General features: G+C 35.4%; 3 protein-coding genes and 1 pseudogene across 3 annotated transcripts in view; all 4 read right to left on the reverse strand.

Annotated features, from left to right (window-relative positions):
* Positions 1–21,268, reverse strand: part of LOC125801155 (zinc finger protein 420-like) — a 573,258-nt gene extending 551,990 nt beyond the window's left edge. Inside the window, exon 1 of the mRNA XM_049477376.1 lies at positions 21,186–21,268. The gene's annotated coding sequence lies outside the window, so the exon portion shown is untranslated. The remainder of the gene's footprint in view (positions 1–21,185) is intronic.
* LOC125801156 (zinc finger protein 585A-like) overlaps positions 1–21,268 on the reverse strand; it is a 520,678-nt gene extending 499,410 nt beyond the window's left edge. Inside the window, exon 1 of the mRNA XM_049477380.1 lies at positions 21,186–21,268. The gene's annotated coding sequence lies outside the window, so the exon portion shown is untranslated. The remainder of the gene's footprint in view (positions 1–21,185) is intronic.
* Positions 1–21,268, reverse strand: part of LOC125801258 (zinc finger protein 239-like) — a 323,322-nt pseudogene extending 302,054 nt beyond the window's left edge.
* LOC111196146 (NACHT, LRR and PYD domains-containing protein 12-like) overlaps positions 1–22,353 on the reverse strand; it is a 355,160-nt gene that overhangs the window by 281,941 nt on the left and 50,866 nt on the right. Inside the window, exons 4-6 of the mRNA XM_049477229.1 lie at positions 13,462–13,635; positions 5,712–5,885; positions 3,979–4,025 (exon numbers count right to left, since the gene is read on the reverse strand). Of these exons, the coding sequence (XP_049333186.1) occupies positions 3,979–4,025; positions 5,712–5,885; positions 13,462–13,635 (395 nt within the window). The remainder of the gene's footprint in view (positions 1–3,978; positions 4,026–5,711; positions 5,886–13,461; positions 13,636–22,353) is intronic.

The raw sequence follows: 22,353 nt of genomic DNA on the forward strand, positions 1-22,353 counted from the left end.
TAGTAATAGTAGTAGTGAAAAAAAAATGATAAAAATAATAAGATATTATAAAATTAATATTAATCAACTAAGAACATGGGAATCATGTGGGGAAAATAATATATATATATATATATATATATATATATATATATATATATATATATATATATATATGATATAGTTATTTATATAAACTATTTTGATAAATAAAATAATACAAATAAATAAAATAAATAAGTAATGGAAAATATAAACTCATTAAAAAAACTAATTGAAAACAACCACAGGCTTTCTGAATAAAAAGCCTGATAGTAATAAAAGTTTCAGTTTCAAAACATGGAAATAGCTCACCAAAACCTCAAGCTATTATTTATATTTGACAATATTTAATTAACTTTTCCGCACTCGTCTTATTTTAGTTAACTGAACTGAGTTTTATATTATTTGTAGCGTTGCTCTGAAATCAGCTTCACACTGCGAAAGAGAGAGAGAGAGAGAGAGAGAAAGAAAAAGAGAGAGAGAGCGAGAGAGAATGAAAAAGAGAGAGAGAGCGAGAGAGGGGTGAAGTGCATTTTGCCTGATGTCTCTCTTGGTTATATGACAGTGGTGTTTTTATATTGAGTTTTATATCATGGTTTTGCAGTTTAAACTACACTGGATCCATCGTTATTTATTAAAACAATTTTTCTTTAAGAAAACAGAGGTAATCCCACGCCGTGTGCACTGCCAAACTCCGCTACGTGTGCCTGCAGCTTTTTAGAGCGCTGGGCGAGATTTTAGTTAATGAATTAATATATTTTATATTTTAATAAATTTGCCCTGGTGATAAGAAACAAACGCTAACATATAGCTTTATATTTCTGTGTATTTCAAATGTTTGTGAAATAGAATAAATTCCTGTTCAGTCAAAGTGCTTTCCTCTTTTAATTTTTTGTTTCTAAAACTCCAGCATTTGAGTGAGAATAAGCATCTGTTAAAATTCTCAAACAGCAGAATGCCTATAACCACTGGCGTAGGAACCGGGGGATATTAGAAACAGGTGGATTTGTCCCCCCCAAAAATGATATTGTTTCGCTCAGCTCAGCAGTGCTATTAATGAGGAGACAGACAGGACCAATCACGGAGCCGGTTCAGGAATTAAGTTCTGCCTCTCAGGAGAAACAGCCAATCAGCTTGCTGTTTTTGCGGCGCGCGGAGGCGTCAGTATGTTGGTGGGGGGAAGCCCCTCCCTCGCTGTGAGATTTAGCAGAAGGATCGGCTGCAGCTGATTTTAAGATATGGATATACGGTGATTTTTTTTTCTAAAAGAAAGGTAATGGTATCTAATCATGTAAACTGTGATGATATATTTCTGATAGCTGGTTAAAAATACACGTCTCTGAATCAGCACACAGTTTAACCCCACTGTGATTAATAAACTGCAGCTGTGTTAGTGAGTTAACTTAACTTTGGAATGACCTAGATTGGGAGTCAAGATTAAAGAAAAAAAAAACTATCTACGTAATGTTCAACTTGCCCTGTACCTGATCAGCTAATCACTATTTCATTTTTAAACTGTTTATTAATTTAGGATTGCAGTTAGCTAGAAGCTGGATGTAGAGGATAGACAGAATTTAGTACAACACTGGGTAATGTTGGTAGTTTAAAGCAGTTTCTTAACCCTGATCATCACTGCCCTAAAACTGTGTTTTCCATCAGATCCAACTGATCAGCTAATAAACAATCATTTACTGAGTTTACCTGTTAAAATCTCTTAGCCCCCTATGGATCCTAAATTAATCATTATGTATATTCAGCAGTTTATTAGACGCATCATACCACCACTTACTTTATTAAAGTGCCTTTAAACAGAGGAAGCTGTAGAATATGCAGAACAGTGTTAATATGCAGTAGAATATGTAAGAACAGGGTTAAGAAACACTGATCTAACCTGACTTCTGTTCATATGTAGTTCACAGTAAGACCACATGTCCTGACGTTTATATTAACTTCTGCCAAAAATCTCTAGGAAACGTAGTTACATTCTCTCAGTAGAAAGAAGTGTTCTCAGTAAAAAAAGATTAAAAGCGCAGGAACCAAAAAAATGTAAATATACAACAGAATTGACATACAATACATAATAATAATAACCAATACTGTTATATTATTTTAAATATTAGGTGATAGCTGATCAGTTTTTGTACTATGTATATAATTCAGACATTGGATGCATAATTTTTTTCTAACAACAGTAAATGTAATGTGGAGTAACATGTTTAGGTTGTAAAATCACCTTTTATTGGATGTAACTAATTATAAACAAAATACAGAAAAAAAGATTATTTGTGATAAAAAATAATTCCACAAATGTTGTTCTAGGAAACTATAGTGTGGGCTTTGGTTCATATTCGCAAATGTGCCCCCCCCCCCCAATATCAAGCCCACTCCTACGCCCTTACCTATAACTGCTATATTAAGCTACAGTTATTAAGTCTGTGTACTGAACATACATTTAAATCCTTATAAATGTCAGATATAAATATAACTAATAATAACTTATAGTTACTGTGCAGATTTTAAGTATATTATATTTTATAGTTGATAGTTTTTTATATATTACTTCTGTCGGCGTGTTTCTCCACAACCATGCAACAACCAATCAGACTGTTTTCTGAATTTTCCAGGAGCAAATCAGCTCTGAAGGCAAACGCTGAAGATTTGAGGACTAATTAAACAAAACTTTCTCAGCTGCGTGATCAGGGCCAGTGAACCTAAACGGAGAAAAGGATATTTGAAGAGGCGCCATCATCTTATAAATCCGCTGTTCGGGACATTTTGGCTTCAGTGTTGAGTTTGATAATCAAGGTAAAAGACAGTCAGCAGATAAAGCACAGTGTGATTCAGTTACCTGTTTTTGACTAATGGTAAGAATAAGTGCTCCTTTTTTATAATAGATATTGTGATTTGAATTAATCTGTGACTTTATTAATTGGCTCTGAAAGTGTGAGTAGGAGCACCTTGTTGATTTGAAATAGAAAGGGCTAAAAACGTGCTGCATGTTGGAGCTAGATAATATTAATATATATCAAAACAGAACCGAAACCGTGGCCCAAGAACCGCGATACGAACCAAACCGTGGCCACACTGTACCGTTGCATCCCTAGTGTGTAGTGTTATATTTAGTGTGTAGTGTTATATTTAGTGTGTGTAGTGTTATATTTAGTGTGTAGTGTAATGTTTAGTGTGTGTAGTGTTATATTTAGTGTGTGTGTAGTGTTATATTTAGTGTGTGTGTAGTGTTATATTTAGTGTGTAGTGTTATATTTAGTGTGTGTATAGTGTTATATTTAATGTTTGTGTAGTGTTATATTTAGTGTGTGTGTAGTGTTATATTTAGTGTGTAGTGTTATATTTAGTGTGTGTATAGTGTTATATTTAGTGTTTGTGTGCAGTGTTAATTTAGTGTGTGTGTAGTGTTTTATTTTTTATGTGTGTGTAGTGTTATAATTAATGTGTATGTAGTGAATGTGTGTGTATGTAGTGTGTTTGTGTGTGCTTGTATTGTGTGTATGTGTGTGCTTGTATTGTGTGTATTGTGTGTAGTGTATCTGTAGTGGTATATTTAGTGTCTGTGTGTAGTGGTATGTTTAGTGTTTGTGTGTATTGTGTGTATGTAGTGTACGTGTGTGTAGTGTTTGTATATAGTGTATGTATGTGTATGTAGTGTATGTGTATTTGGGTGTGTATGTAGTGTGTTTGTATTGGGTGTATATAGTGTGTGTGTATTTGGGTGTGTATGTAGTGTGTGTAGTGTTTGTGTGTATTGTTTCTATGTAGTGTGTGTGTTTGTTTGTATGTAGAGTGTATGTGTTTGTATGTGTGAGTGTTCGTGTTTGTACTTTGTGTGCGTGTAGTGTTATATTTAGTGTGTGTATTGTTTGTATATAGTGTATGTGTGTGTGTGTAGTGTTAAGTTAGTGTGTGTGTGTGTAGTGTGTGTGTGTGTGTGTAACTTACATTTTTTTAATCCAGGTTTGATTCTGATCTTCCCTCCATGTTCCACTCTAAACACACACACACACACACACACACACACAGATCAGCACAGTGTGAGATTTTTAGAAACTGATTTATAAAGAAATACTTTGTGTGAAAACGAGTGAATATTTGAGAGAGCGGAAATTAGTGACCTCATGTGGTAAAGTACGGAACTGCAATGCACACTGCATAAAATCAGATTAAAAACGGAAGATTAAGGAAGATTAACTCGTACTTCTCTAAATATATTTTTGTCTGCATGTATAAAGTTTTAATACTTACCGTATCTTATTCTGCTTTATATGCACAATATGTAGTATTATTTTTATTAGAGCTTTTATTCACAAATTGAGAAAACATGTCACAGTGGTTAAAGTTCCCAGGAGTGTCTGAGCTACAGAAATTACTCCAAAAGGGCATGAACAACTCATCCAGGAAGAACCCAGAACAACATTTAAAGAACTGCAGGTCTCACTCGCCTCAGTTAAGATCCGTTTTAAGGATTCAATAATAAGAAAGAAACTGGGTGAAAATGATCTCCTAGATAAGATAAAATGGTTTCTTGTGGGCTTGCAGAAAAGGGTTAAACCTTTTCTAAAGTATGTTTTTTGCATTCATATTTATACCTGAGTAAACTCCTGTCACAAGAACTGTTTTTATTGGATCATACATTTTTCAAGGAATTATTGTGCAAACATTATTTTATCATGATTTGAAAATAATTTTATGCCACTGGTCATTAGAAAACTTCAAAAATGTAAAATGTAATAAAGGCAACATTTTTAAATAAAGCCAACAAATCAACTCAATCACATTAATGGGATCTCTTTAGAAATTAGGGGTCTCTTTTAGTGATCCGTAGGTGAGCTGTCAGTCGTGCACCATGCAGCTTCATTTAGGGTGAGTCACTGTGTCTTTACGATAGGAAAAGTTGCTCCAAAGACGCTCAAAATGTGCAAAAAGCATGTATCGTGAAATAAACCAATCACCATGTCACTTGCCATTCCCTTTAAGAGCCAGGTGCGGTCTCACTTTGGCGTATTGCTATTTAAATGGCGCAGCTACCTGAAATTGACCAATGTTTTTCAGCGTAGATATATTCAAAATCACCGTTGCTGTTTAAACAAGACAGGTGAAGAGCATGAAAATACACTGTTGGTGGGAGTAAGATAGCAATAAGCATTAAGAGCACCTTGCACAGGGTGTAGGTTATGGCCCTAAGTGTTCAGAAAGGATTCTGGTTTTGCAGTCACTGATTATTTTTACCATAAAGACATGGGCTGGTTGCTGGGGTGCTTGACTCTCAGTGTGTATAAAGTTAGTAGGGATCAGTTTTTATCTTGTAACTTTTATCCTGACTCGATGCTCAGGGCAGCTCTCCATCACTGGAGTTTTCCACCTGTTCTGGAGTGAAAACTAAACCTTGGCTCTTTTTACCAACAGAAAGATGAGCCTAAACAGAATTACAGCAAAGTACTTGGCATTCAGTGCAGATAGCTTGAGCATAAACAATTAACAGTGGCTGTGTAAACAAAAATAAGACAGAATGACAGAATGAAGGTTACATGCTACTCCACTGTGTTTACCTGGTGACTACAACTAGATTTATTACAGGTCTCACAATGTAATGTGTCACAGCATTAACCCCTAACTTTCTCAACACTTTGCTTTCTTAGAATAAGTTGATAACATAATTATCAGTTCAGACCTACCCGAGTTTCTCCAGTTTGCAGTGTGGATCCTCCAGTCTGGCAGAAAGCAGCTTCACTCCTGACTCTCCTGGGTGGTTGTAGGTCAGATCCAGCTCTTTCAGGTGGGAGGGGTTTGAAATTAGAGCTGAAGCCAGAGAACAAAAGCCTTTCTCTGTGATCATACAACCAGATAATCTGCAGACAGAGCAAGAGAATGTGTGAGTGAGTGACAGAAAACAAGAAAGAAAGAAAGACAACATAGCAGACTGAGGAAGATAATGCACTTTGATATTAGTCTCTTTTTTTCAAATAACACTACAAAATCTGAAAAAATATCTATACAAAACTAAAGTTTCTTAACACAGTTGACACAGATTAACATGAAACCCAAACCTCAACAGTAAACATCTCTGTGAATACGGCATTAGCATTGATGTGGACCAAATATTTGATTTCATATTAACTTTTTCTAAAATTGTTTTTGCTTGTGCATCACAATTTTGTAATCAATGTGTGATATATCTCAAATGTTCATTCAAGTTGGACATTCTTAAGACGATTGCAGAAGACTCGTATTTGTTTGGTATACCCTGACTTTCGTTAAACACTTTTTCTTGTGTGATTTGTTATCATCATTGTAAGCACATGAATATTTACACATTTATACATGTAGAATTTCTAGTGGTGTCAATCGATTAAAAAATGCAATCCAATTAAACCTACCAAAATTCTGTGATTAATCGCACTTGTTTTTCGTAAGACGGAAGTTTTTATAGTGGATATTTTATGGAGTGAATTTTGTGCCAAAAGTTTATGTTGTGCGACAAACTTTATGTTGATGGACAGCTATATAATATAAAAACATAACTCCCTGGCTGTTCTAAATTTATTTAACTGTAACTAAATAGCGGTCTCTCTCTCTCTCTCTCTCTCTCCCCCGAACGCTTTCGTTTTTGCACTCTCTGTCTCTCTCTCATGCGCGTTACGCTCTCGTTGCACGATCTCTAACATATAGGTCAAATTGATCCATAATGTATATTTTGGCGTGAGGAGGCGAGGGAATTGGTGGTCCGCCCCACACAGGAACGCTCAGTCTGTCCCAGCTGGTCTGCATCAGGACTGATTAAACAGACAGCTGGGACAGGCATATAAACACTGAGCCTCAGCCCTCACTCAGGGAGGACTTTCACTAGAGAGCTGAGGGCTGAGGCTGCACGGACTTATTTTTAAAATTTAAAAGAAACTACTGAACTCTAAAACCCCACTGGGCTGAGTTATGTTGTTTTAAGTTTATTCTGGGTGTGGTGGAAGAAAAGACCTCTCAGAAACTCTGAAATCTTGTCTATCTTTATGCACCATCCAGCAGTGTATGACTACTAAGACCAAACTTTTATTTTTAGTCATTTACATAGTTTTTTTGTGTTTTGCCCATATGTCAGTTCTGTAATATCTGGCTGACTTTTTTTCCTCCATTGCTTTTTGTTTACGTCATGTTACTTTTTGGTCAGATCACGTGTTGTCTTTATTTTCCCACTGGAAATGGCAAATATGAAATTATGATATCCATTTCAGTTTTTCAGTAGTTTAATATATATATATATATATATATATATATATATATATATATATATATATATATATATATATATATATATATATATCTTTATATCGTCTTGTAATATGGTCTTAATATATATATATATATATATATATATATATATATATATATATATATATATATATATAAAGACCTTAATATACTATATTATAATCAAAAATACAGACTGTAACTTCAAACTGTAGGCTCAAAACTTATATCGATATATCGGTAATGACAATGAAAAAGTTGTGCAGACAAGTTGATGAGCAATCTTTTAACTTTTATCCAGAAACATATGAGAAGAACTGCTTCCATGGTAGCCATCTTGAGTGTCATGGCCAATGTCTTCCCTAATGTTGAAAATGCCTTGTAAATTTAAGTTCCTTGTGGATTTAAACAATGATTGAAAATTGTTGCGGAGGATGAGAAAATTAGTGTTGGACACATTCCTTTTCTTTATTAATTGTATTGTTTTTAATTTTGAATGTAAAATCGTTTATGTTTATTTACTAAAAGTGTTTATAGTATGAAATGCATTTAAGTATTTTGTTTAAAATGTTTAAATATTAAAATTTCCAAACAATGTACTGAAATTCTGATACAGACATGTTGCGGAAATGAGAATTTTACTCTAAAATGTAAAAAATTACAAAAATGATATTTATAATGTTCATTTTTAAACATGTGCAAGATAGACCAAATGATGTTGTTTATGATTCTATATTTATTATGTTGTTAATATTTACTTGTTTATTAAAATAAATACACACGCACCCGCAAATATACTAATGCACGCACATTAATCTGTTCACAAAATCCCATAAAAATCACAAGGAACCACTTAGCAATAACTTAATGCATGCAACGTCTCAATGTCATAACATGTATATCACACCAAATCCAACACTTTTTGTCTTATGCTATGTCTCTTCTACTTTGTTTGCATTTAATCACTCCTTTCTGTACTATTTCTTTGCACCAACCTCTATTTTATTCCTACTATATATCCCAGATCCGAAAAATGCATTTTTGTTTTCACTCCATCCCACACACACCAGAAAATATCCTCAAACATCTGCACACTCATATCATATCACTGATAAACATTATTAATCCGTACATCACAACATGTCTTCACTTGAATTTATAACCTAGAACATTCGTGGTATCGGGACACAGATTAAGCAAGCCAAGGAACTAAACCATCTCACTTCAGTAAAGGCAGACATTTGTTTACTACAAGAAACACATCTATCAGAAACAAATCATCATAAGCTCAGATCACCACAATTCACCCATATATTCTCAGCCTACTATAACTCCAAACAAAGAGGAGTATCAATACTAATAAACAAAAAAATCCCCTTCACACATAACACCACTATATCAGACACAGGTAGATATATCATAATTAACATCAACATCAGCAACACACCCTTAACAATAGCAAGTTTGTATGGCCCCAACATTTATAACCCATCCTTCTTTCATGAGTTTTTCAACCTTATAAACAATATATCAGATTTCACAATTATAATTGGAGGTGACTTTAATTCAACCATTGACCTGTGTATAGACAGATTAACTATGGCACACAATACACGTTACTGGCATTCAACAGATATCATTAAACAATACATGACAGACTTAGGGCTCAGCGATGGTTGACACCTCAAAAACCCAAACACTAAAGAATTTTCTTTCTATTCTCCAGCCTACCACTCATATTCTCGCATTGACTGTTTTTTAACCAGCAATTCTATTATAGCTAATGTATCAGAAATAAAATATCACCCTATAATAATCAGTGACCATGCTCCAGTTTCACTTATATGGAACAAAAATCCACTACATAAAACTTTCAACTGGCGACTAAATACCTTGTTACTTACAGACCCAGAATTTGACAGCTACACCAAAAAAGAGTGGGCACCTTTCCTAGAAATAAAAGATTCTCCAGAAACCACACCAACAATACTTTGGGAAACTGGGAAAGCAGTACTAAGAGGCAAAATCATCCTTACTCTTCCTGTAAGAAGAAGAAAGATACGGAAAATGAGTCTAATCTACAACATCAGGGGATTGTCAAATGAAATGATACAAGATCCCATCAGATAAAATTAAAAAAGAGTTAAAAGAATGCGTATCACAGTATAATGAACTTATAAACAAGAGGACTCAAGTTTTAACACAACGACTAAGATATAAACAATTTAATTACAATAACAAATCTGGTAAATTCTTAGCTAACCAAGTAAAACATAACAAAGAAAAAAACAACAATCCCATCAATCAAAGATGAGACCAGACTAATCAGCCAAACATGAAATAAAATTAATCAAGTATTTGGGAAATTCTATAAAAATCTATACTCACCAGAACACAATGCAGACCAAATAGATATTCACACTTTCCTCAATAATATACACCTACCCAAACTAACTGAAGAACAAAAAAAGCATATTAGAAAAGCCAATAACATCAGAAGAACTCCATAAAACCCTCAGTAAGATGCCTAATAACAAAGCACCAGGACCAGATGGCTTTCCCGCAGAATTCTACAAGCACTTCTGGTCAATATTTGGCCCAATGTTCAGTAGAGTAATAGCAGAAATTAAACACAATAAGAGACTACCAACAGAAATGAATACAGCTACAATATCACTCCATCTTAAACCTACAAAGATCCTACCTTACCATCCAGCTACCGTCCACTGTCACTAATTAACACAGACACAAAGCTAGTAAGTAAGACATTAGCTACCAGACTGGAAACGGTTATCCCACCCCTCATACATCCTGATTAGACCGGCTTCATCAAAGGCAGACAATCAGTTACCAACATGCGCAGACTACTCAATCTGATACATCACACAACAGTCCATAAGTCAAAAACTGCAATAGTCACTTTAGATGCAGAGAAGACTTTCGATAAGGTTAACTGGAAATTCTGTTTCACTACACTACATTAACTAGGTTTTGGAGAATCATTTATAGAATAGATTAAAACTCTCTACACTTCACTCAAAGCCACAGTCAATACTAATGGACTAATATAACAGAATTTCACACTGCACAGAGGAACTAGGCAAGGATGCCCACTCTCTCCTCTGCTGTTCTCTATTTTCATAGAACCATTAGCAGCAGCTATACAACAATGCCCAAATATCAAAAGGTATCCATACCTACACTACCGAACAAAATATCAGCCTTTATGCAGATGATATTCTACTATTTCTACAAAACCCACTCTCCTCAATTCCTCAGACGACACAAATAATTAAAACATTCTCTAAAATCTCAGATTATTCCATTAACTGGTCTAAATCCACCGTTCTACCATTTAACATGAACTTATCAGACACAGCAGTTCAGTCACTCCCTATCCCTATGTGCACTGAACACATCACATACCTGGGCATTAAAGTTTCCACCCAGCTGTCTGAGCTGCACACACTTAATTTTAGACCACTACCCAAAAAAACCCCAAAACTACAAAAATGGAAAGAAATTTTTTTTACACATTTACTATAACTCGGCTACTTTCTCACATCTAACTCAGAAATATAGCATTGAGAGGAACCAGTTTTTGGAATATCTCCAACTTAGATCTATGTTAACTCAAAAATAAAAGATTACGCAACACAAGAACTTAGCCCACCAATTTCAGGATTCCTTAATATCTCTTCCTTAGACAAAATTATATCAAAAATATATAGGCTTTTATTCAAATTAGACCAAACAGTCGCTATCCCAATAACAAATGGGAAGAAGATATCTTAATTACCCCCAATGCTGATTTCTGGAGAAATATTATGGAAAACACATTCACCATGACTAACAATACTAACCTCCACCTTATACAATATAAAGTAATTCACAGGGTACACTACACTAAGCAAAAGTTACATAAAATGGGACAAGTAGATTCAGAAATCTGCATACACTTCTGGCAGCTTGTTATAACTCGGCTAACTCCACTAATCTCTCCATCCCCATCACTCTGCCTGCTTGGTGACACATGAACCACAAACCTAAACCAGGAGGAAATCAGAGCACTTTTGGTGGTGCTAACCATCGCCAAAAAAACTATTCTCACAAACTGGAAATCAAGGAAAAAATTACCATCAGTCAATGGGAAAACTCACTCACAGAACACATAGAAATGGAAAAAATATCTGCATCTCTCAAAAACAGAACTCATGAACACATAAAAACCTGGTCAGCATTAAACAACCTCCTACATCAGTGACTCCATCAGTCTTTAACAGATAACCTACACACATTCATTATATATCTATAACCACATCATCCATATATCACAGCTACATGTATGTTCCTACACACACACATGCACACAGTCACATAACACATTTAACATTTAAGACATTTAGCTATTTTTTTTACGTATTTACTTTTTTTGTTATTCTGTGTGTTAGTATGTTAGGGATGGATAAATGGAAAAAATATTGGAATCCAAACTATAATTTTGTTTTTCTTCTTCTTCTTTTCTTTTTCTTTCAAGGGCACAACTTCTTCTTTTGTGTTTTTTTCTCTCTCTCTTCTCTTCCCTTATATATTTTTTTCTATTTGGTTTATTTGTAGATATACACATTGATGTGTCCTCCCTCTGCACAGTCACCTCAATTATCAGAAATTTGTATTCATACAAATAAAGTCTTAATGGTCCTCCGAAGAGGGGGGGTGGTGGTGGCGGGCAAAAAAAAAATAATTTTAGGAATCAAAAGCAAAAATTGTATGTTACTAATTCAAAAGAGAAAAACTATATAGCAAATATATATTTTTAAATATACTTGGTTACTTCATTATCCTTTGCAGGTATTTGAAAATTATTTCAGTTTGGATTTTGCCAGTCTTTGCTTTTATTTTTGTGTTTTTGTGAATTTTCTGTGGATTTTTTTGGATTTTTCTGTTAAAGACTTTTGCTTCTGGATTCTCTTTGCTTTTGCTTTAGTTTTTTGCTTCTGAGTTTTGGCACACTTTTCACGGGTGGGCGGGGCTTAGAAGAAGGCCCCTTGAATCTCCATTGGTCAGCTGGTTCTGGACTGACGGGTTCCCTGAACCCTCGTCTGAGACTGACCACACCCACCCCACCAGTTTCAAGCATCCTTCCAAAAACGGAGAGCGAACAGCTTCTGGTGCACAGCAGCAGCAGCAGATACTTTTACAATTAACTTTCATACAAACGTTCTGTTGAATGTTATATTATGTTATATTATTCTCTGTTTCACTCCATTAAAAAGCTCACATTAGTGAGATGTGCTAAATATTCATGCACAAATTATAATAGTTACCTAGTCAGTGAGCTAGTGAATTAGATAGTTAACTATTTAGTGAAATAGTGAGTTACCTAGCCAGTGAGCTAGTGAGTTAGCTAGCCAGTGAGTTAGTGAGTTAGCTAGTTACCTACTTTGTGCATCAAAATTTAGCCTGCTAATGTGAGCTTTTTAATAGAGTGAAACAGAGAATAATATAACATAATATAACATTAAACAGAACGTTTGTATGAAATTTAACTGTAAACACAATCTGCTGCTGCTGCTGTGCACTGGAAGCTTTTCCCTCTCCGTGTTTGGAAGGACGTTTGAAATTAGCGAGGTGGGCGTGGTCAGTCAAGAACCAGCTGACCAATGGAGATTTAAGGCGAACGCCGCCTTCTAAGCCCCGCCCACCTGTGAAAACTGTGCCAAAACTCAGAAGAAAAAAAAACTAAAGCAGAAGCAAGGGAGAGATTCCAGAAGCAAAAGTCTTTAACGGCAAAATCCAGAACACTCCACAAAAAATTCACAAAAACACAAAAATAAAAGCAAAGACTGGCAAAATCCAAACTGAAATAAAGTAACCAAATATATTTAAAAATATATATTTGTTATATATTTTTCCTCTTTTGAATTTGCAACATACAATTTTTGCTTTTGATTCTTAACATTTTGATTGTGGATTTTATTTTTTTGTGTAAAACTTTTGGCATCTGCATGTTGGGTGGAGGTGGGGCAGATTACGACAGAAGTTGGGGTCAAACTTGGTGCCGAAATAAAACTTGGGTTAAAAAATAGTAATGCGTTACTGATTTCAACTTAACAGCGAATGTTAATGATTTAACGCTGACAGCCCAAATAATTTCAAATAAAAAATAACAGAAACACTGACCTGAGAATCTGCAGTTTACAGTGTGAACTCTTCAGTCCAGCAGAGAGCAGCTCCACTCCTGAATCCTGCAGGTCGTTGTTACTGAGGTCCAGCTGTTTCAGGGAGGAGTTTTCCAGGTTTAAAACTGATTCCAGATTTCCACACATCTTTCTTCCTATATTACACAAAGCTAATCTGAAAATGTAGGAATAAACACAAGCACAAATTATTTTACAATAACTTCAATGTTTATATAACACACTTTAGTAATTTCCTAAATGTAACATGTATTATGCTATTACTTTTGTACCACATTTAATATTTTTTTCACTAGGTGCACAGCCCTTTTACATGTGTAACTATGCTGAGAGTGTAGAGAACCAGAGTGTGTGCTTAACCACAGAAAATGCTGGACCTAGCTTCTCTCTTTTATTGAGTTTTTTTCTGCAAGTAACAACATATATGTTGAAGGACTTTTTTGATGCAGACATTTTATATTTTTCCTAAAACGTTCAGTGAAGAGACATGTTTGGTCATCGATCATACATGCATACATACATAAGAGTTAAAAGAAAAAAAGGAAATGAGCATAAAAGAGTACAATTACTCCTTTTTTGTATTTAGTCTGTAGATGCAGTACCATGAAAAATTAAAAGGCATGGAAAAGTCTGAGCTGGGAGAGATGTTTAGGGCTCCTCCCCTTTGCCAACCTGGAAAGAACATCCTGCTCAGACTAACCTTGCACATCCTTCTGTGTAATTTAGTTTATTTAATTAATTGTGTTTTCATTTGTTGTCTTGTTAGTTATTTTGGTCTGTGATAACCTGAAACACTAACCTGAGAATATGTAATTTACATTGTGAACTCTTCAGTCCAGCAGAGAGCAGCTCCACTCCTGAATCCTGCAGGTTGTTGTTACTGAGGTCCAGCACTTTCAGGGAGTTTTCCAGGTTTAAAACTGATTCCAGATTTTCACACGTCTTTACTCCAAGATTACATGAAGCTAGTCTAAAAAACAAGAATAAACTAACGATTTTACAATAAACCCAGAAGAATATTGGAATGTATTGACAAAGAATAGAAAACAGAATTAAACTGTGAAATTTATTGTCTATCTAAAGAGCTGGTGTTTCTTTATACTGAAACAGTTAACATGCAGAAATCTCCACTTTATTTGTGATCACCATGGGCATACACTTCACCAAAAGCTCTGGGAAACATTATAATGAGTTAAAGAAAATGTTTAACAAACAGAGAATGAGCAAGGCTTTTTGGAGTATGTGAATTTATTCTATTTTCACAGTTAAACTGTGGAAATACATTACACCTTCTCCCACATATATATGTTAGAAATAAATACAGACACTTAAAATGTATGTTCTATATAAAATTGTTATATTGTATTGCTAATCATCATTTCTCCAAAGCATATTGAGATACAAGATGCAAGAGATGTGCATTTATTTTAACAAAAACATATAACTTGCTCAAAACCTTTTTTTAAGACTGTATATAATCAGTCTAAGACAGAAACTCCATGTACTGTTTACATTAAAATGATGGTTTGATTATTATTACACACAAAGGATAATACATGCTTATATGTAACAATGTGAATAATGTGAATCCACCAGTGATTGAATGGAAACTGATTCTACATATCAGCAGTTGATTAAAAACTGTGTGAAGGCCTGAATAAAAATACTCACACAGCTCTTCTGGATATTTTAACTACTGGCAGCAGCCTCAGAAGACACTCCTCTGATGGATCATATTTACTGAGGTTAAACTCCTCCAGCTCTTCTTCTGAGTTCACCAACACAAACGCCAGAGCTGACCACTGAGCAGGAGAAAGGCTGGCCTGTTGAAGACGACGCTCACCACCTCTTCTCAGGTATTTCTGAACTTCCTGCACTAGAGAATGATCATTCAGTTCATTCAGACAGTGGAACAGATTGATGGATTTCTCTGGAGATGAGTTCTCCTCAATCTTTTTCTTGATGTAATTGACGATTTCCTCATTGCTGTCAGAGATCCTCTCTGTCTGTGTCAGTACGTCTCGTAACAGATTCTGATTAGACTTCAGTGAGAGACCCAGGAGGAAACGAAGGAACAGGTCCAGGTGTCCACTCTCACTCTGTAAGGTTCTGTCTATGGCACTGCAGAGGAAGTCAGTCATTGTTGACCTGCTGAAGAGTTCAGATAGTTCAGTGGTTTGGTTTTTAGCGGTTTGCTGATTCAGAACACTTCTGTCACTGAAGCAGAGAAATGCATATAAAGCAGCAAGAAACTCCTGAATGCTCAGATGTACAAAGCTGAAGACCTTCCCCAGGTGCAGCTCATGTTCCTCCCTGAAGATCTGTGTACACACTCCTGAGTACACCGACACTTCTCTAAAATCAATGCCACTCTCCTTTAAATCTTCCTCATAGAAGATCAGGTTTCCTTTCTCCAGCTGCTGGAACGCCAGTTTCCCCAGAGCCAGGATACTTGTTCTAGTTTTCTGAGGATCAATGTCACTTTTCCCACTGTACTTCTGGCTCTTGTGTTTGATCTGAAAGATCAGGAAGTGTGTGAACATCTGCGTCAGGGTTTTGGGAATTTCTCCACTCTCAGCTTCACTCAGCATTCTCTCTAGAACAGTGGCTGTAATCCAGCAGAAGACCGGTATGTGGCACATGATGTAGAGGCTTCTTGAAGATCTCATGTGTGTGAAGACTTTGTTGGCCAGGTCCTGATCTCTGATCCTCTTACTGAAGTACTCTTGTTTCTGAGGGTCACTGAAACCCCGCGCTTCTGTTACCTGATCAAAACACTCAGTAGGAATCTGACTGACCGCTGCTGGTCGAGAGGTGATCCAGAGGAGAGCAGAGGGAAACAGCTTCCCCTTGATGAGGTTCGTCAGCAGAACATCCACTGAGGTTTGCTCTTCTATATTCACCAGGTTCTCATTGTTCTGGAAATTCAGAGGCAGTCGACACTCATCCAGACCATCAAAAACGATCATGACCTTGTAGCTCTTATAATGTCTTGGTTTTAAATCTTGTGTTTCTGGAAAAAAGCTCTGAAGAAGTTTCACCAGACTGAGCTTCTTCTCCTTCATCAGATTCAGCTCTCTAAAAGGAAGTGGAAATATGAAGAGAATGTCCTGATTTACTTTTCCTTCAGACCAGTCCAGAATGAACTTCTGCACAGAGACTGTTTTTCCAATTCCAGCAACTCCTTTAGTCAGTACAGTTCTGATGGGTCGTTTCTGTTCTGGTAATGGTTTAAAGATGTCATTACATTTGATTGGTCTTTCCTCTGTTTTCCTTTTCCTGGATGCAGCTTCAATCTGTTTTACCTCATGTTCCTGATTGACATCTCCTCCATCTCCCTCTGTGATGTAGAGCTCTGTGTAGATCTCATTCAGAAGTGCTGACTTTACATGTCCCGATATTCCTTCATTAAGTATCTGATATTTATCTCTCAGCTTGGATTTGAGCTTTCGTTGACATGCTGGGGCCAATTCTGATAACAGAGGAGGAGAATAAGGAACATGTAATTAGCTGTGTCTCTTTATGGAAGCCCCCTGTGTAGAACGACTTTGATACAGTCGATAATTGTTAGGTTTAAGGATACATTTGATGCTGTGACACAATATCTTATAATTACAAAATCCAGATAATTATTGCTGATTATTCTAATTTAAAAAGTAGAACTCCACTGAGGAAATAAATTAGCACTAGTTGGTACCCATTCTCATGACCCAGAACTCTTACTGCTCTCTAGTGTGTTGGCGATGTCGGTCTGCTTCATGTTCCTCAGGATGTGCAGTGTGACCTTCAGCACCCCCTCCTTCTGATCATCCTCCACCTCTCCCTCAGAGCATGCTGGGTAATCTGGACTCAGGAGCTTCTTGAATGTGTTCAGCTCGTTCTTCACTAGAGAGAAAAACTTCTCCTGCAGCTCCTGATTAAGAACAAACATCAGAGAATCAGTAAAGCTGTTACAATACAGAGAGAGAGATGATGACACTGATCTGAGGAGAAAAGAAGTTATGGATGCTCTGGTTTGTAAAAGGATTTAAACATTATGTTACTGAGTAGCATAATTTAGCATCAGCATTAAAGGATAAGTCCAGTGTAAAATTGACTTTAGGTGTAGTAAAACATGATAAAAAATAAGTATTTACCTTTGTTGAATAGCACACCTCCCCTATGAACTTTTTAGCCGGCTGCTACGCCAGGAGGCAGGCTATGTGTAGTCTATGTATGTATGTATGTCTTTTATTATCAGTACCGTGATGGTGGTGCCCGGAGCTGAGGGCTAGCGGCATGGGATGTAAACATTGGTTTTTAATAAGGTTCCGGATTCTACTAAGGAGGTGTGGAGTTACTTTGAGCTGGACAAAAGTGTAAAAAGCGATTTATCGGGGCAAAATATTTCCCAAAGTGGCGCTATTACAGAGAGCAGGGCAAAAAGCATAAAATTACTGTATCTCAGAAAGCTGTAGGAGAGCGGAGGTGTGCTATTCTTACTTTTTATCATGTTTTACTGCACAAAGAGTCATCAAAGACTGCACAAAGACTCCTTTAACATTATAACAGTTATAATGCTCCATGAACTGAAGGTAAATAAATTATGATCAGTATCAAATTTTTAAAGTGAAATTAAACTGAAATGTAAAAGAAATCAGGGAGAACCCCATCAAACATGGTTTAGGACTAACCTTGAATATGTGGTCCAGTTTTTTCCTGTAACTCTTTATTTTCTTCTTACTGTGGATAACAAGAAAATCCACACTGTAATCCACATGAATAAATGTTCTGATCTAAAAAGCTTTTGTTTCAACTAAATATGTTATATTAATAAAATAAAGAATATCAGAAAATCAGATTAAAGTAAAAGAAAAACCTGCATTAAACCAACACTTTTATAAACGTTTTTTAACTTTCTAATAATAAAGATTTATAAAGGCAAATAAAGATTTTTGCAATTATGTCACCCTTTATCTCACGGGTAAAAAAACGGTTGCTTTGAACCGTTGTGTCAAAGCTTAATTTGTTCTACAATTAACAATAATTACATATAATTAAATTATAAACAGTGCTGATCAGCAACAACATAAATCTAATTAGAAAGGAAACACCTAGAACATTTTTCAGCGTGAATTATCAAAATATGTTCTAAGGTGTATTCTAATTTATTCTGAATACATTACTGTTCTATGTATTGTACTAGAACAGATTGTGCCCAATCCTGGATGTATGTACTCACCCCAGCAACTGAGATGTTAAATACATGCACAACAAAAGATTGATGAAGTTTTATTTCTTGCTATTAAAGAACCAATAACAAGCAAAATGTTTCTTATTCCCCAGACACATAAAGCACTGGTGGTTTAGCCACCAGATGGCGCTATTGTGCTCTGTGTCATAAAGTTTTGAGTGGAGATTATTTTTTGTAAAGTTAGGAGAAACAATCCAGTGCTTATATAAGCTTTAGTTTACCATCAATAATATTTTTAAATCATTAGCATTTATTAAATGATCACCATCATGTAAATTTATCATACAATAAGTCGATTAATTAATTAATTATCCCAACAGGCCTTTTAACATTACTTTGGTACGTTTGTCTCGTGAGTGTGCTCTTGGTTACATGTGCTGTCGCGCGAGCCAATCACTTTAATTTTTGCTTCATTTTGCTCCAAACTGTTGACACACCATCATTGTGCTGAAATCTTTCTCTCTGTCATGCTCTCTCTCTCTTACACACACACACACACACACACACACACACACACACACACACTCAGCTGATGGCAGGTTTCTTCTTTCCAGGTTGTTGAAGTTAAAATATGGATTATATACTCTTATTTCATCCATTAAAGCACATTAAATTATTTTAATTTATACTGACATTAGCTCCTAGTCTAGATCTAGTCTGCCAGACACAACAATTGTTGTCCCCTTCCCAAGGGAATAACCACCACTAACAATAAATACATAAATACACAAAGATTAAATCACATATCATTGTTGCAATTAATACAATTCATTTTAATTTGATATATATATATATATATATATATATATATATATATATATATATATATATATATATATATAATTTGATTAATATAAATATAACTTTGTTTTGCAAATTTCACACTGATACATTTATTTACTCTAGAATATCTGGTAGGTCACATGGTTTACACACACGTGCACTGTTCGATATTTGAACTGATGAATTTAATGTTTTTGTTTGTGTCAAGGAATTAAATATTAAATATATTGTTAAGTGCAGTTTATTACAATATAATATTTTTTCTGAAAAAATTCTGAAAGTAATTGATATATTGTTTTTATCAGTATCGTACACCCCTAGATATAGATATATGTGTAATTCTCCAACCTGTAGCTGATATTGTAATTTACTCTCATTGTTCTAAAACCCGATTCCCATCACACCCAGCTGTTTACACTGATCATTACATACAGAGAATCTCACACTGACCTCCTGTGTGTGTGTGTGTGTTATGCTTTAAAAAGATAAATTATAGTAAAGATCAGTAAATGATGTAAGTGATGTTTTACTCACTGTGGGTCAGAGGTCATATCTTCACTGCTGAAATCAGGAGGATGTCCGATGGACACGTCACTCTTCATAGAAACACAGCTGGGTTCTGGAGAAGCTCCTCTCTGGGTTTCAGTTCTGTTAACATTAAACACAGTGAAACTCCAGCATTTACACAGTGAAACTCCAACACACAGCACATCTTTAATAAAGATCAGGAACTGAAGAGCTTCACTCTCAGAACAGAACAGTAGTTTAGTGCAGTGATGTACCGAGATCCAGAGCTTCCTCCTCCACTGCTGAACATTAGAGGATGATTCATGGACCAATCACTCTTCATAGACACTCCACTGGGGGCTGGAGATGCTGCTCTCTTCTCCCTGTAAACAGATCTTCATGATGATCCATGATGAGAGTAAAGTGTGGAGTAATGTGTTCCTTTACTAAAACTTATTCACAGGTTCCAGACTAACTTCTTCATAACCGTCCCAGAAGCGTCCCGAAGCTTTCTGTCAGCTGCCCCAAACTGAAAAACGCTCGTCTAATAAATATACATATTTTAATTTCTTTAACAATACTTTTGAATATATTTGTGTGTTTGTTATGATGTCACAATGTCATCTCCTGATTAGATCATATTTACTATATGTATTTTATAGATCTGTGTCTAGTTAATAACATGTGTTGGTAAGAGCTACACAATTATACTGTATTATAAACTAAAAGGTATATTTTATACTGAACTCTAACAGAGATACAGATCAGAACAGAATAGAACAAGTCTTTCTGTGAGAAGCTTCATTCCACAGCTTTAATAACAAACCCAATCACTTCCATCTGATCTATATAAATGCAGCCCAATAACCACCCCTATACCATAGCAACCACCATAGCAACAACATAAAATCACTACTATTATTATTAACAATTAGATATTAAAGGCAGATATGTACTTTAAATACAGATTAGAAACACATTCTACTATAAGAATAACTGGCTGGTTTGTTAAGCGTTTCTCTGTGTTTAAATACAGCACAGGATTCTGACTCTGGTCCAGGAGAAACTCTGTTCTCAATATTTTAAAACTGTAAAATATGCAGATCACAGCTCCAGGATTAGAGCTGAAACCATTACAATACAAAACTACTTTACATATTAAACCCATCACTTAATTTACTCACTTTAGGACAGGAGGTCCTCCTCCACTGCTGGAGTTCTGAAGATCCATCATTTACTCTTCTTCATTCACACACAGCTGAACACTGCCGACACCAACCCCTGAGAACAGATCAGCCGTTACAATAAAACCTTTATTCTTACAATAATGACATTATCATCAGAACTGCATTAAACAAAACCTGATAAACTAACAAAACAAAACAAACAGAGAATGATACATAACAGTGTGATTTACCCTCATTACACATTATTCTACAGATTACAGAAACATTTACTGTTATTATAATGATTATAATTTAATTATTATTAGTAATATTACTGCATTACACAACATTATAAATATACACACTGTTCTATTATTATTATTATTAATATTATTATTATTATGTTACTGAATCAGAATAGAGAGATTATTTAAGTATAATATTAAACAGCAGGATTAAAAACACTAACACACCACGTGATCTTGTGCTCCGTTGCTCCCCCTGCTGGTTGAACAGCGCTACTGCATATAAACACGCCTTTATAGCAGCTCCGTGTTTTTATCTCCCCAACAGATCAAAGCAGGAAAGAACCGGTTCTGGATCTGAGGAACCTTTAGAACCGGTTCTGACTTTAAGCTACACGGTTCTGTTCTACATTCTCTTCAGTTCTGAACTTACCGAGTGAATCCGGGCTTCTGTCCTCTTCTAATGGAGGAAACTGAACTTACTTTCACTTTCTCCTTCACTGCATAGTCAAACCTCTCTCCCTCTAAGCCCCGCCCCCTCACTCTCTCCCGGCGAATAGGCGCTGTTTGAATGTTTGAATATTCAGACATGAGTCTGACGTTTCCCACACAGCTGTAAAAAAGCTGCAAAAGTGCTCCTCCCTGCACTGCGCATGCTCTGAACCACATAATGTTTTCATGAGTTTTTCATGATGATTCTGTTTTCCATGACTGCATTAAACAGCCTGAGCTCAATGTCATTATTAATTTAAAAGGTTACAGAAAAGTAAATGACAATTAAACAAATAATAAATAATTATAAAAATAAACAAATTTATGAACAAACTAAAGAAAAAAAAATCTAATTCTAACTGATCTGAACCGGGTTTGAACATTTAACTTACTGTATTTATGGAGGCCCATCATCATTTACTGTTCATTACACAGTCTCAGTGAACAGC

The sequence above is a fragment of the Astyanax mexicanus genome, chromosome 4, assembly GCF_023375975.1.
Source record: "Astyanax mexicanus isolate ESR-SI-001 chromosome 4, AstMex3_surface, whole genome shotgun sequence".
NCBI classification, from domain to species: domain Eukaryota; kingdom Metazoa; phylum Chordata; class Actinopteri; order Characiformes; family Acestrorhamphidae; genus Astyanax; species Astyanax mexicanus.